The sequence below is a fragment of the Phragmites australis genome, chromosome 7, assembly GCF_958298935.1.
Source record: "Phragmites australis chromosome 7, lpPhrAust1.1, whole genome shotgun sequence".
NCBI lineage: Eukaryota > Viridiplantae > Streptophyta > Magnoliopsida > Poales > Poaceae > Phragmites > Phragmites australis.
In genome coordinates, this window is record NC_084927.1 from 32,090,258 (window position 1) to 32,105,641 (window position 15,384).

The following is a 15,384-nucleotide window of genomic DNA, read 5'->3' on the forward strand; positions in this document are numbered from 1 at the left end:
GTGCGCGTGACGAAGAAGAGGTGTACTATGTCGGGAATCTGCGATGCACGCTCGGAGATGACGACAATGTGACTAAGGACCGGATGATCCACGCATGTGACCGAGGCGGAGGAGGCGGATCCCCGGAGAAGACACGAGAAATGGCTCTGGCGGCTTCAACATCAACATCAATGCGTAAGTTTTTCCTCCCCTTAGATTAGGGTTATTGATTTGGGGATGTGGTTCGGATTTGGGCTCGAAATTTGAGGAATATCCCTTTAGGTTTCGGTTAAGGACAAGAAATTGGAGATTTTAGGGTTTTAGATTAGAGAATTGGGTACTTTCTTTAGGATTTGCATTAGGGTTTCTCAAATTTCTCCAATTCCCCTCCTTCTTAATGCTACTGAGGCTAATTCTTGCCCTAAAGCTCTTAATTCGAGCCCATTAGCACACAAGAACACATAAACACGCATGGATAGAGTCTAATACGTGATCTAAAAACTCTGATCCGAGCCAAAAACTGACAAAAACACATACATAAACATTAGATGGAAACCTAATTCATGAATACATAAGCATAAGGGCCACCTAATTGTATTGTTCCAAGGTCAATTAGGGCTAACTGGGGTTAATTGATCCTAAATTAACATTAATCAGTACTAATTTGATATACTTGAGACCAATTAAACATAATTGATGAACAATTACGCATAATAGTGATCTAATTTCACTAATCTGAGCCTAAACATGAGTTAATCATCATGAATTAACTTATACAGAGGCATAAAACCCATCACCCGAAACAAATTAAGACTATTAATCAATAATTCACATTAAACATGAATTAATTGGTCATAAGATGGCATCAACCGAGTATAGTTGAACTTGATTAACACTAATTCATTTTCAATTGGATTCAATCTTGAGCTAGACCGGCTCTGGTGCCAAATGTTAGGTCTAAACTTTAATCTAATCTTCATGAACACTAGCTCTTGAACACCTCTAAACATTAGTGCGGAAGCGTGAGATCAAACCTGAGTTCGGCCGATGCCATTAGGCCTTGATGTTAGGGCTCGGTAGATGATGTTGCAGCGGATGCTGGTGTGAGGAAGAGGTCTCGGCCTGGTGTTGCTGCGTGTTGATGATTGCCGGTAGGTAGTCGTGACGAAGCAGCCGGCCGTGAAGGAGCTGTTAGTGGTGACAGCGATGGTGACGACGGTCTTCACCCTGTTATCTATGACCCTCTGATCGTCTTAGTGTTTGGGAGACTTGATTCAGCTCAACCTCACGGGCTCCCCTTTATCTTATATAGGCACAAGATGAAATAGGATCGCAACTAAAACATCGGTTATGCTTCCTATCAAAGTACTTACGTGAGGGACGTAGTCCTTCTTAGTACTCGGTCTCCAGTTAACTCCTGATGAGAGCTGAGATCACACCAGCAGATGCACAACAGCTGCTGCACCTAACCTGAATTGACAAAACCGTGACGTGTTGAAACGTTTCCTGAGCTTGCACGAGGATACACAAATACTTCAAAAATCCACAAGAAATCCTTGTTTCCCGAGTGACCGGAAGTTCAGATCGGATGAAACACACACCAGATCCTTCTTACAGAGCTTGCACGAGGATACACATGCACTTCAAAAATCCACAAGAAATGCTTGTTTTCCGAGTGACCGGAAGTTCAGATCGGACGAAGCACACACCAGATCCTTCTTGCAGACGTCCGCATGCAGCGGACACTCTGCCTGCAGGTTCGTTGCCAGACGGCGACAATTTACATTGCTGTTGTTGCTAGGATGATCAGCTCGCACACAACGAACATGACCGACATCGCTTGACTTTGGCACCGCACATTATTCTCTCTTCAGTTAGCATGGTTGGTCGGTTTGAGCGGGTGATTGGCCGTATCAAACGGCAGCAGACAGTATCAGGGAAGTACCTGCTCTTGGACTCTCGCGTGGTTTAATCGTTTACGGGCATCATCATTAACAACAACAACGACTAGCGGTTGGAGGATAGATTATTCGAAAGCGTAGCAAGAGGCTAGTCGTATGTGTATGCACGAAGGGGCTGACGCCTGATGGCCTGCTTGCTGCTATGTACCAGCAGACGTAGCAGCAACGCGACGAAACTGCAAAGCGTACGGACCCGGTTTCATTCCGTAATTAACCCGTGTTTAACCGGCTCCGACTGAAATTTTGTGTGCGTATTGCTCATGCAATCTCGTGTGACCATGCTCCGTTCCTTGGTGCCGTCGCCGTGTGTTCTCGAGTCGGCTTGAAAAGTTGAAGCTGCAAACCATCGACCATGCGTTTTGGCGCTGCTGAAGCCAACGGAATGTTTTTTTTTCAAAAATAAATAAGTATAGAAGCCAACGACGTTGCAGTAGCATTTGGCGACCCAAGCATAATAAAGGAATATAGAACGAGAAATCTTTGTGGACCAGTCCGCGTTTTCCATGGGAATCGAGAGAAATGCTTCCAGTTCAGCGTAAGACGGATTATCAATCCACGTTCCCTCTTCACATTTCCTGACCCTTGTTTAAAACTTAAAACTGGATACAGAGGCCAATACACGGTGACATTTGTCTTTGTTTAGAAGACGATGAGTGCGATCCCATTAACCTTGGTAAGCACTATCCAGCAACAGCGTGATGCAACTATAAAGAACATCTGGCAAAAATGGGAAAAGAAATGCCAGGCCGGCACAAGCAGAAGGGAAGGAGAAACGGAAGGAGCCTTTGAGAGGAAAATGATTACAACCTTTCGGAAAATGAGAGGAAAACGATAAGGTACAGGCTGTTTCTTGCTCTACGTTAAGGAAGAGGGGAGAAAAAGCAAGGATGAGATGGCTGTATGGGTCAGTTTGGGGGCGCGCGTCAACATCGGAATCAACATTGCACCGATGGTAGGTGAAAACTTGACAATTTTATGAAAGGTTAACCGCACCCAAAACCAAAAAAAGGGGCTAAATATGGTTCAGAAAGAGGGAAAATGATTTAGTTTGCAGAAACGCGTGGGATGGTTCGTTGAAATGGCAATGTTGAACTAACGCGCCTCTCACATCACATTCGCCATCACAAAGAGCTTTCAACCGTAACGATAGGTGGATGAAAACTACCTCGCACTCCACAGAACTAGCTAAATTTCCTAGAGTTAACCTTAAACTAGCTTGTCCAAGCTATGAAAAAAAATTCAAGAAGTGTAGCCAGGGAATATTGAAGACTATAGTATAATCTGAAGATCGTAAGAAAACATTGCAATTGGCAAAATTCCGGTTATAGTTGACCTGTATGTTGAGAGTACTTTAGCCATTGTTTAAGCTAAAGGTTAGCCAGGTAAAAAAATTGCAGCAGCTGTACCGTAGCATCAACGAGAGCCGACAGTTCAACTCCTAATTGCATCACCAACTAAACTCGAACTCCGCAGAAAATGCCCCGCCAGCTTAGCCTTTCCAGCAGCTACGATTATAACACACAGACACACGCCTACACTTATATAATATCTACTGAAGACCGAAGATATAAAAGCTTAAAGATTTACAAAATTACTATAAATATTTTGCTGTTAATAAATACATCATCTATCACTGAAAGAAAAATCCACTTTAGCGAGACACATAAAGAACAAAACTAAGGTTTAGTCTCTAATAGGTAGAAGATACAACCACATCCGCTAACTATCGAACCCAGGCTTGATTCTCCCAAGTCCCAACAACCACTATTAACATATATATGTATATATATATATATGTATATATAGGATTATCACAAGATTACGTGGAGAAACTTATTCTCACTAGATCGTTGATTGTATGGACAAGATTATGTGAGAAAGCTTATTCCCACTAAATTATAAATTGTATAATTTTTTTATATAAAGGTCTGTTTGTTTTAACTGAAGATTTTAAAAAATAGCTTATAGATTATGAACCGTAAAAAGTTAGATTATAAAAAACTTTTAGATCGTGGATTTAAAAAAAATTAAATACAATTTAGTAAAATAAATTTTTATAATTTATGAAAAACTAAAAACACTAGCTTCTTAAATCTCACAAACTAACAAACATATTGTAAAAGTTATGACAAAAAACTGTCTATTTATTTTAACTTCGGACTATAAAAGCTAAAAGTCACAATCTAAAACCAAACAAATAAATTGTAATTTAACTGGTGAATGATGAGAATCTGCTTTCAGAATATGATCAAAGATAGAATCCATAATTAGGATAAAAAACAAACTGAACTTTAACCTAGCCAAAAAAAAATATGTAGGCAAAAAGATCAAACAAGAAAGATGCAGAAGCCCACCGATTAAAACCTCCCCGAACACCGAGTCTCTGGTCATCTCCGCGTCCAGCCTCCCTCTTCATCTCCACCCCAGGAACCGAACCGACCATTGCATTGCACCGAGAGGAGGCCAGCCAAGAAGCGCGTCCGTTGCTGGTTGCCAGGCGATGTCGAACGCCGATGTGGAGGCCGGCGGTCCGGCGAGGGCGGCGACGACGGGGATCAAGCCGCCGCCGGGGCGGTACAACATAACTAGCAACGGGCCGTACGTGCCGCCGTCGCCGTTCTACTACGACCACGCGGTGGCGCACGAGCGGCACCACTGGTCGTGGCTGGTGCCGCTGGTGGTGCTCGCGAACGTGGCCATGTTCCTGGTGGTGATGTTCAACAACGACTGCCCGCGCAGCGGCGGCGACTGCGTCGGCCGCGGGTTCCTCCGGCGCTTCTCCTTCCAGCCGCTCAAGGAGAACCCCCTCCTCGGACCCTCCGCCACCACGTAAGAAGCATCCTTCAGTCTAAGGCGATCGCGTCGTTGGTCTCATCTCATCTGGTTCCTAATCTCCAAAATCATCGCGCTGCAGGCTGCAAAAGTATGGAGCCCTCGACTGGTACAAGGTCGTGCACGGGAACCAGGCGTGGCGGCTCGAGAGCTGCACCTGGCTGCACGCCGGCCTCATCCACCTGCTCGCCAACATGATCAGCCTCATCTTCATCGGCGTCCGCCTCGAGCAGCAGTTTGGATTCTGTAAGCCCCCAAATACCCGACCGCTGTGTCTGTCAATAACGACAGGTCCCTCTGCCTCTGCGACATGAACGCGGTTCCTGACCGGCATTTGTCGCCGTCATCCTCCTGCAGGGAAGGTGGGGATGGTGTACCTCGTGTCGGGCTTCGGCGGTAGCGTGCTCTCGGTGCTCTTCATTAGGAAGGGCGTCTCCGTCGGCGCCTCCGGCGCGCTCTTCGGCCTCCTCGGAGCGATGCTATCGGAGCTCATCACCAACTGGACTATCTACACCAACAGAGTACGCGTCTCATCCCGACCATCTTCTTCAGTTCTTGGAGCAACTCCTCGCCATCGTGTAGCTGATCCTGAATCCATTGAATTTCACCTCAGTTTGCAGCCGTGGTGAACCTGATCATCATCGCCGCCATCAACCTAGCGTTGGGGATACTCCCGCACGTCGATAACTTCGCGCACATCGGCGGGTTCGCCACCGGTTTCCTCCTCGGGTTCGTGTTGCTGATCCAGCCCCAGCTAGGGTGGCTGGAGCAGCCATTCGGTGGCAAGTCCAAGTCCAAGTACAATGCATATCAGATCATTCTCCTGCTTGTCGCATTGGTCTTGTTGATTGCAGGGTAAGCATAACTCTTGGCCCTACAACTCAAAAGGTTCTCCAAGAAGGGCGTATAAATCTGATCAGAAACAGAGCCAGTCTAACATGAGCTCATGCGTGTCCGCAGGTTCGCTGTTGGATTGATCATGGTGTTCAGAGGAGAGAATGGAAACGATCACTGCAGCTGGTGCCACTACCTCACCTGCGTGCCGACGTCAAGCTGGAAGTGTGACAATTGAATTGAACAGAGATCGATGACGCATTAGCTGCTTCCGTCTCACAGAAGTGGGAGAGAACATGCGTCCCCACCATCGAAGACAATGTCGAGGATACGTGCTCCTCACCTTCGACGACATTGTCAATGTATTGCTTTCAAGTTTGGTTTCTTAAACGCTACATTGTATAGAACTTCTAGCTTGCCCCTTTTGCATTCTTCGCCCATGAGGAGTTGGTCAGTAATTGTAATTCTTCTTGTAATATGTTAGAACTCTGTAAATCGCTCTGCCTATGCTCTGTTTGATGGGTTTATTCCTTGATTTTTTCTTATTTCCTGCCCCGTTTGCAATGTTCAAACTCGTACAGGTTACACCTGACAATTGAATCACTTCTTTCATGTTGCTGGGTGGATCAGGTGCAAGCCTTTTTTGGTAAGCGCGTGAAACAGATAACGGTTGGTACACAAATCGTGTCAGGATTGAAGCAATCTCTTGTACAGCTAGATCGATTGGTCTTCTGATCATTGGGTGCCGTAGCCCCCCACGGAATAAACCAAATCACTTGAAAAAGTGTTACGAGACTATAACAACATCAATCAGAATTCTTCTGTCAAATGGGATGGAGCAATTACAACTAATTTTTCACTATAGAACAAAAATAATAATGAAGAAAGAATGACTACCTTGATGAAACTTTTTCAGGAATCAGCATTAGCATGACATATTTCCCTCCAGTTCATCCCCAAAAACACAAAATCAGGGGATGTTAAGAGAAACGAGATTAAACAACGAATAGAGTTAGCCTATCGTGGTGTTAGTGGTAGCTTCCAAAATGTTTTCGTAGCTACAAGTATTTTCTCAGAACTACCTGATTCAGGCTCACTGTCGTGCACCTGGACATTCCACCTAATCGACTGAGCAACCTGTGATGCCTTGCCGATCACATCTGGGGATCCCCTTATAACAGCAGTTCCTTCTGGGCGCAGCATGCGGTCCATCTCCAACATGACATCAAATAGGTCACATCTGAAAAAGAATTGGAGTCATATCATATGTACCTCTTTGTATGATTGCTCTACTTTTTTTAGGTAAAATTAATCTAGTTCATGCACATGATTAATAAAGGCAAAACTATAAAATAATATTTGCTTGAATGATAGCAAGACAGCGATAAATTGTATTTTGAATATATATACTAGAGTTGCTAGAGGTCAACACATATGTACAGGAACAACTCCTAAAGTACTTCAGTTCTCTGTGCTATAATTGTTCACTTAAGTCAACTGTAACTCAAGCCTCTGTAGATTTTTTCCTCTGTTCTTTTTTATTTTTCCTTTTAGGATCTATGCGGTCAAACTTCTAAATGTTTGACCACTAATATGTCTAAACTAGTCAAGATTGACTATATGAAAATTATATCACTAGATTTGTCCTTACAAATGCTTCAGTAAAAGTACACATTAATTAGTGTATATTGATAAAAGTTATAGTCAAAGTAACAAAGTTGTATTTCAAAGACCGCGAACAGTCAATAAGGACAAATAAAAAAGAAAAAAAGAACAGAGGTAGTATTGCACTGACCATTGAAAACAAATAACCGATTGGACCCAATGGACCTAACATTAAGCAATTGGAACACATGCCGCAGAAAAAAATTGGAAACAAAAAAGGATAGAACTTAAACTAAACAGAAAATAAGTCTTCATGAGGTTCGTGAGGAAAACAAGGGTTCTTGTTCATTTATTTGGTGAGTGGTTCACCTTTTTTTTCTTTTTGTGAGGGAAATGATACATATGTCAATGGTCTTTACTTACTCGGCAGTACAAATTGATGCTTGCACCATATCTTATACACTGCCATCAAGATAGTAAACCAGTAGTGGATAGCAGGAAATGGACCATTTCACCATAAGTTAGTAACCTACCAGTGGGCATAGGTTTCAGGAATAGCTCACTTAGACTCACTTCCCTAGTGAAGGTCGATTGTTATGTCACCAATATACATTATACAATTATAGTGAAGGGGATAATTTATATTGCAGAAACTTTCAACGATATTTTTATAGATTACGAGCTCCTGTAGAATGCACCACTAAAATTGTACAAACCATGAAGTTTGCTATCATGGCAAAAAATAAATAAAAAAATAAAGCAGGGCCAACGGAGATGGGTAGTGATGATGATTTAATAATTAAGGGTTTATTAGAAATACAGTATATCTTGAAGATATATCATTGTCGTACACGTGTTCTTTATCCGATATGGTAAGTTTCATAACCGTCATGAGATAAATATGGCATGTAGGTTTCATAACCACCATGAGTTAAATAGTGCATGTGCCGATATTTCAGGTAGTTCATCGTGTTCTACACAAAAATCATCCCCGGATTAGGAAGGGTCCTCCAGATATTCGGAAGTAATACAATCCGAGAATGTTACACTCAGAGACTCCGAGTATGGTACACCTCCCCGATCTGACTATATAAGGAGGGGAGGGGGTATCCAAGGGGGGATAAGGGAAGCTAGGTTGGAAGCTGGAAGTCGGGCAAACAATATGAAGAAAGCCTAGTCGGATAGAAACTGAAACAACTTATTAAGATTCACAGCAGATTCGAGGCATGATTAGATTCATCCGACAATAGCTTCAAGATTTAGAACACGAGAGAACTCGTCGAGATGCTTAGGATTATATCTAGACACCCCCCCATTGTAATTGTTTTCTCCTGAGATAAAGACAGAACAAGATATAAGGCTATTATCCCAAGAGAGATTTGAACCTGTATAAAATCATGTGTCCTCTTCGATACGCACAGTTGGTGAATAGGTATCCCTACTTTAAATAAGGATAAATCCACAATATGCCACTGAATAATTGTTTAATCCCTAATATGCTATCTATTGTGAGGATTACATGTGGGATTTGGACCCATATGCCATCGACACAACGATGTCATTGGCATATAAGGGACATGGCAAGTTATCAGTGGCAAATTGTGAAATCTCCCAAATAAGTATTTGCATAATCGAACAGGTAATACTCATGTCAAACAGCTTAAATGGAGTATGAGATAAAAGACTTCCCTTATGACACTTATAAACCGAAAATCAGTCCAAGTATTTGAAAAATAAATTACTATAATAAACAAGGGGAAAAACAAAACAAGACGAGGATACTTGAACACGGGACCACCCCAGGTTCATGGCTGGTGTACCTGTTATTCATAGAAACCGGGTCACTTATCAAGGAGTTGATTCCATCAGCATGAATGAGATCATAAGTTCGAGGGTACGTTGAGAATGGTTCACACCTGACATCAAAAGCACACAAACAACACATTTCAGGACCATAATTGTATGCATCAACATGTGTTTCTTCAATATATTAGAGGAGCATTTGCTAGTTGATCAAATAAGATTTGAAATTCAATGGATAGTGAAATAACCAGATCTTGCAGAAAGTAACAATGTAAAGGCTACAGGGTATCTCAGGTCTATTACTAGAGGTGAATACCCAATGTGTAGCAATAGTATCAGGAAGACAGTTCATGTTGAGTGCGGCAACCTGCAACAGGTCTGAGCATTTCCAAGCATTGTAACTTATAAACTTCATTTGTCCATACATGCTAATTTGTCAGATGAGCTCAAGCAAAGAGCTGATGAGTAGCAACATGGTAATTTAAGCTAAATAACCCATACGACTAAGTCCAACAAAATTCATAAAAGTGAAAACTTATAGTTGAATAGGGCATTAGCATCCATAACTTAGAATTTAGCTGAAGATAAAAACGCTTGAGCAGCAAGGCATCCCTAAACTTCAACAAATTTGAATAAGAAAACAAATAGTGTTAGATTCATACCAGTCATGATAAACTCCAATAAGCCCCCTATCATATATTACACCGAGTGTCAATGGTTTTTGAGCAGGAACAACGTTCATAACCCATACAGGATCAGACACTATAGTGGCTGCAAATCCTCCAAAGAATGCATTCATGTCCATGACATTGCGTACATGTGTAGTCCCAAGCTTCACACCAAGTGATTTCTTATAATATGATATTCTTCTAGCCCACTTCTGATTATCTACTTCAAATAAGCTTGCTCCATTGTTGATAAGTGATGCCCTAGCAGAAGGTTTAGACAGCCTATATGGCCACCTGTGGATGGAACCTATGGCTATTTCTTCCACCATAGAAACTTTACTGATGCATTTCTTCAACTTGAAGTACCTGCGTGAAAACCCTCAAACAAATCAAAATATACAACAGGCTTTCTGGCACACTCAAAGGCAAAAATATGCTTTGCATGTACATGAAAAAAGAATTACCATGCTTCATCTGGATCATCATCAGTGCTACAAAAATCAAGGCCAAATTCATTTTGTTTAGGAAGAAATGAAGCCACTGCAGGTTTCTTCCAAATGGCAGTATTACCATCTACAGTGATCAATTCGTAACACAAAGCTTGTGCCATTGCTTGAAGTTCACCCCATTCTTTCTCCTGCTTCTTCCATCTCACCGGGGGTCCTGATATGATTAGATACCCCCCTGGTCTAAGTAGACGGTCAACTTCAATAAAATAAGTTCCATCTGCCAGTGTGTACAAGTCAGAGAGGTATACATGTTCATGCAGCATATGAAATGCAGAAGATGTAAATTACTTACTATAGGCAGTAAAAGGTATCAAACACCGGGAGCAATGGACAAAATCAAAGGCCTGTGCTGGAAATGGAAGACGGCGTGTACCCAACATCAAAAGAAATGCAGGAATTCCTCTCTCCAAAGCAAATTGTATTTGAGACTTATGTGAATCTCTTGGTGCAAATGAAAGCGTCGTGATATTCTCCTTAAGCAAAAAGCCTCCAAAACTAGCAACCTTCAGAGAGGAGAAGATCGTTATATCCATTGTTTCTTAAATAAAACCTAGAATGTTCCAAGTAAAGATTAACTTATTACCCCGCATCCCATATCAAGACCTATCCTGAGCACACCAGTTTTCAGTGGAACGTACTGGGTAAGCTTTTCAATGTATTGTTCAGCTCCATCAGGGAACATAGTGCCACCACCAGGGAAAATAAAGTATGAACCTTCATGCTTCATCCACCCTTGGTGACCTTTTCTTTCAGCAATCTTACCATAAGGCATGTTGTCATGCCAGATCTGAATGGAGAACAACAAATATGACTAATATCAATGAAATATATTTAATTAATCTACATCCTATTTTAACACATGCAAAGAAAATCACTGTACTTAATCAAAACTGTAATCACCAGGCCAATTTTGCATCCCTTGTGTAAGGTAAAATTAACCAACTCAGCACTGAATGTTCCAATAGATAGGCTTAAATTTTGAACTATTTTGTTTTGATAGCTCAAAGCCGTCACGCCCGGTGACCGGTGTCTTATCGTTTGCTTAATCTTATCTTTCCAAGAAACTGTTACCTAAATTGAGGATGCATATTTCACCTCGTAACCCTAAAATAAATCTCTTAACTAAAACGAAACCACCAGTAAGCAAATCCTGAACCAATCTAGCACTTGGCATGGAGAACTCAAATACATAAGTGCATACCAGGAAATACATTTCTCACCTGAATGGCATAGAAAAACAATGAGCATTTGAGTACTGAGCCCTAGATGCAGAACCCAGTCATACACTAACACCAAACTACAAATACAATACACCACCAACCAAAGCAACAAATAGCCACACTTCAAGCTTAATAACAAATTAGCCAAATCGACATCAAACTACACATATATCAGATCAAAGTAACCACTCAAGTTTACGTTTCACATCAACCAAGTCCTAACCCAGCATTTGACTTCGAACACACTAACCGACATTCCAAATAGGAGTGCTAAAATTAACTAGCGCTTCGAAAGGCCAATGCAGACACCACGCACCTTATGGAGGCTCTCGGGCCAGGGCACAGGGACGCGGTAGCCCCGCGGCGGCGGGACGAGGCATGCGGGCGCCTCGCCCCGCGCGGGACAGTGGCGCTCGCGGTAGTAGTTCATCTCGCGGCTGAGGCGGGAGCTGCGGCGCGGATCCTCGCAGGGGAGGAGGTCCACCTCCGAGGCGGCGCACGGCGGCACCGCGCCTCCGGCGCGGACGGAGGCGGCGGCGAGGGGATCACCGCGGTGCGGGGTGAAGACGAGCGCGAGGAAGACGACCACGGCGAGTAGGAAGACCGCCCAGACGACGTCGAGGAACGACCACTGCCAACCACCGGAGAGGGCGCCCCGGCGATGCGGCGGCAGGGAGTTGAGGAGCCCCATGGGGAGTGGGAGGCGGTGGCGGTGGGCCGGTGGCAAGTGTGCGAGCTCGATCGGATCAGGCCATCAGGGGTTTGGTTTCCGTCCTTATTTCTGTTTTGCGTGTTGGATTTCGGTGCTTTAGCGGGATGAAAGAACGTGGATTGTCATGCTTTTATTCCTGATCCGTTAGATTCGTCCAATTAAACAACCATCACATCTCCATATAGATCTAACGGCCACAAACAAAACTGGCTTACAAGAAAAAACCAGACGTTTTACAAAGGCAAAAATCTGCTGAAAACTTTAGGCCCTGTTTGTTTCAGCTGTAGATTGTGAAAAGCAGCTTATAGATTGTGGATTGTAAGAAGCTGGATTGTAAAATCTGGATTGTAAAAAGCTGGATTGTGGATTGTTAGAATCTGGTGGAAAGCAGATTGTTGGATTGTTAGAATCTGTGTGTTGGATTGTAACAATCCAGCTTTTCCAACCAGCTGTTTGTTTCAGCTTTTGGATTGTGATCAGAATCCAGCTTTTACAATCCAGCTGTTTGTTTCAGCTTTTGGATTTTGATCATAATCCAGCTTTTATAATCTGAAACAAACAGGGCCTTAGTCAAACTTTTTGACTACTACTCCATTCCACTACAAATACATGTTGTTTTGAAAAAGGTTTAGTCAAACTTTTTGACTAAGAATAGTTTTTAAAATATTTAGTTTGAAAATCTTAAAATTATTTGTATAGATTTATCTTGAAAATATCTTTTATACTATCACAAATTTAATAGATTTTATAAATATATTCTAATAAAAAATACAATTTTAACTACTACTTCTGTCGATCATAAATACATGTTGTTTTAGAAAAAGTTCAGTCAAACTTTTAAAGCTTTGACTAATAATAGCTTTCAAAATATTTAGTTTGAAAATCTTAAAATCAAATGTATAGATTTATCTTGAAAATATTTTTCATAATATTATAAATTTAATAGATTTTATAAATATATTCTAACAAAAAAATAGTGGTCAAAGTTATGTATTAGAGACCATGTCTTATCCGAAATAACATGTGTTTATGACTAGAGAGAGTATTTTTTGTTGTAATATATTGATAAAATATAGCAAAAATATACTATTCTAAGAATATTTTGAGATAAATCTAACCGTCTCATTTTTAAGTATCCAAACTCAATACATAAATAATAATTTATAGCTAAATTTTAAAATAGTTGACTATATATAACTAAAATAACATTTATTTTAGACTAAAGAGAGGACATATAACCTTAATAAAGCCGAACAGCATATGTATCATACTATATGCCACCCCACCTCGTTTGGGGGCCTCCCACCACCGAGACTCTCTTAGGACGCGTTTGGTTCAACGGATGATGCGAATCAGGTGATGGCCATCCATCAAAACGCGGTGTTTGATTGGGAGCGTGGGTGGACGGGACGGCCGGGTTAGTAGCATATTCGGTGAAGATGCTGGATGAAGCGATCCGCCAAAACGGTCGGACCAACCATCCAGTTCGCTCCGCTCCCATCTCGTGTTATGTAATGCGTTTAGTGATTTTTTTTTATTTAACTCACGATTTTATTTAGAAGTATAAAAATAGTCTAAATTTTTTAAATATTTTTATGAGTAAACTAGAATTCACTAGCAACCTGTTTTAATTAGTTTGATCAAAAAATATGAGCTAATATTTAATTAAAATTATCAAAAAACATACTTTTATAACTTCTAGTAATTTTTAATGCCTCAAATAAATTTCCAAAAATCTAAAAAAAAATTACTAATATTCTTCTCATATGATGTACTATAAATATGAATAGATCATACTATCTACTATAATCTCACCAACCAAACAGAAAACTGATTTATCATATCTACTCTCATCCCACCAAACAAAAAAAAAACCCGACTCATACCATCCATCTCAATCAAACAGAAAATTGGATTATCACATCCAGAAATATATGAATGGTTTTATCCCATCCAACCTTGTCCTCCAATCAAATACACCCTTAAAATCCAAAAGATATCGCACTTAAACAATAGTGCAAAGCTAGATGGAGCTAGAGTGGTGCATAGGCACTAGGGTAAATCAAAATTTCAGTAAATCAACTTATTTTCTACTATAACTTTTAAGCTAATTTTTTTTTTATGATAGCACACCATCATTATTTCGATTCTAGTTTCGCTGACACATCATTGTTGTCATCGTTTGGACCATACCACATGTTTCCTCTTTCACTTTAACACCACCAAAACCCTTTTACCAACCATCTCCCATCCATCTCCGGCATCTTGTCATCATTGACGCCTTTCCCTCCTTCACAACACTCTTGTAGTCATGCGTTCGGTGGTGCCACTATCACTTCACCGCATTTGTCTGTGTCACTGCTCGTTGTTTCTATGCCATCCCATGCTATATATTTAGAATTGGAACTCTTTGTGAAACCCGACGCGGTAGTTGCACATTACGTCACCAGGGAGAAAGAGGAAGCAAAACCATACTCAACGGGGATTCAAAGATGGGCAAAATGGTTTGGAATACAAGAACCACAAGTAACCGAATTGTAAAGAAACAAAAGCTTTGAACACCATGCGTCAAGTTTTTGAAACTAACAAATTTGGTCGGCAGTGTTCCATACCGTCGGAGTAGCTTGTCGTTACGAAACCAGCGGAGCTTTACTACATTGTTGTTGGCAGACATCTTATTGAAGGGAAGACGAATTTCACAGATTTAGGGTCACATTTTGGCACAAACAGAACACGCCCCAAACTAACCATGATTCAAGACAAAATGATTTGCAGTTCCATACAGTTAACAAGGGCAGCTCAGACTAGACCCATAAAGGTTGGCATTTCGTTCCAGCCCAACCCAATAAGGCTATCGTCTTGGAGGCCTCATGCCATTTACGATCACTCTCACGTGGCCGTGAGCTGGCGTCTCGTTTTCATAATGGGCCTTTGGCCCATCTGAACTTTTCTCTGTGGCACACATGGTGGCAATGAACAGGCTTTGAGGATTCACGCAAGCAATTTTGTTCAGGAGGTAGGGATGGCCCTGAATCGATTCGTAGATGCACTTTAATCCAACTTAATTAATTAACTTTGGATCAACTAACTAGTCAATTTAATCAACTAACTGATCAATTAATATTATAGTATTAAATCTTGTATATCTATTTACGATCCAACAGCTCGAGTGCCCGTAAAGTCAAAGGGATCCCATCCGAGCATCTAAAGTGAATCTACTGATCCATATGTGCCCATCCCTGACCTCGCTGTCACATTGTA

The 15,384-nt window shown here is 41.5% G+C and overlaps 2 protein-coding genes across 2 annotated transcripts; one reads left to right on the plus strand and one right to left on the minus strand.

Moving 5' to 3' along the window:
- The first annotated feature begins 4,239 nt into the window (after positions 1–4,239).
- Positions 4,240–6,141, plus strand: LOC133924790 (RHOMBOID-like protein 2). Its single transcript, XM_062370498.1, has 5 exons — positions 4,240–4,769; positions 4,855–5,018; positions 5,130–5,293; positions 5,386–5,627; positions 5,733–6,141. Exons 1-5 carry the CDS (start codon positions 4,441–4,443, stop codon positions 5,842–5,844), a joined length of 1,011 nt encoding a protein of 336 aa, XP_062226482.1. The 5' UTR covers positions 4,240–4,440; the 3' UTR covers positions 5,845–6,141.
- A 245-nt stretch (positions 6,142–6,386) lies between these two features.
- On the minus strand, positions 6,387–12,209 carry LOC133924789 (probable pectin methyltransferase QUA3). The gene is made up of 7 exons (XM_062370497.1): positions 11,728–12,209; positions 10,775–10,978; positions 10,484–10,694; positions 10,147–10,408; positions 9,677–10,048; positions 9,032–9,127; positions 6,387–6,846 (listed from the first exon to the last, which is right to left on the minus strand). Exons 1-7 carry the CDS (start codon positions 12,100–12,102, stop codon positions 6,624–6,626), a joined length of 1,743 nt encoding a protein of 580 aa, XP_062226481.1. The 5' UTR covers positions 12,103–12,209; the 3' UTR covers positions 6,387–6,623.
- Between the last annotated feature and the right edge of the window lie 3,175 nt (positions 12,210–15,384).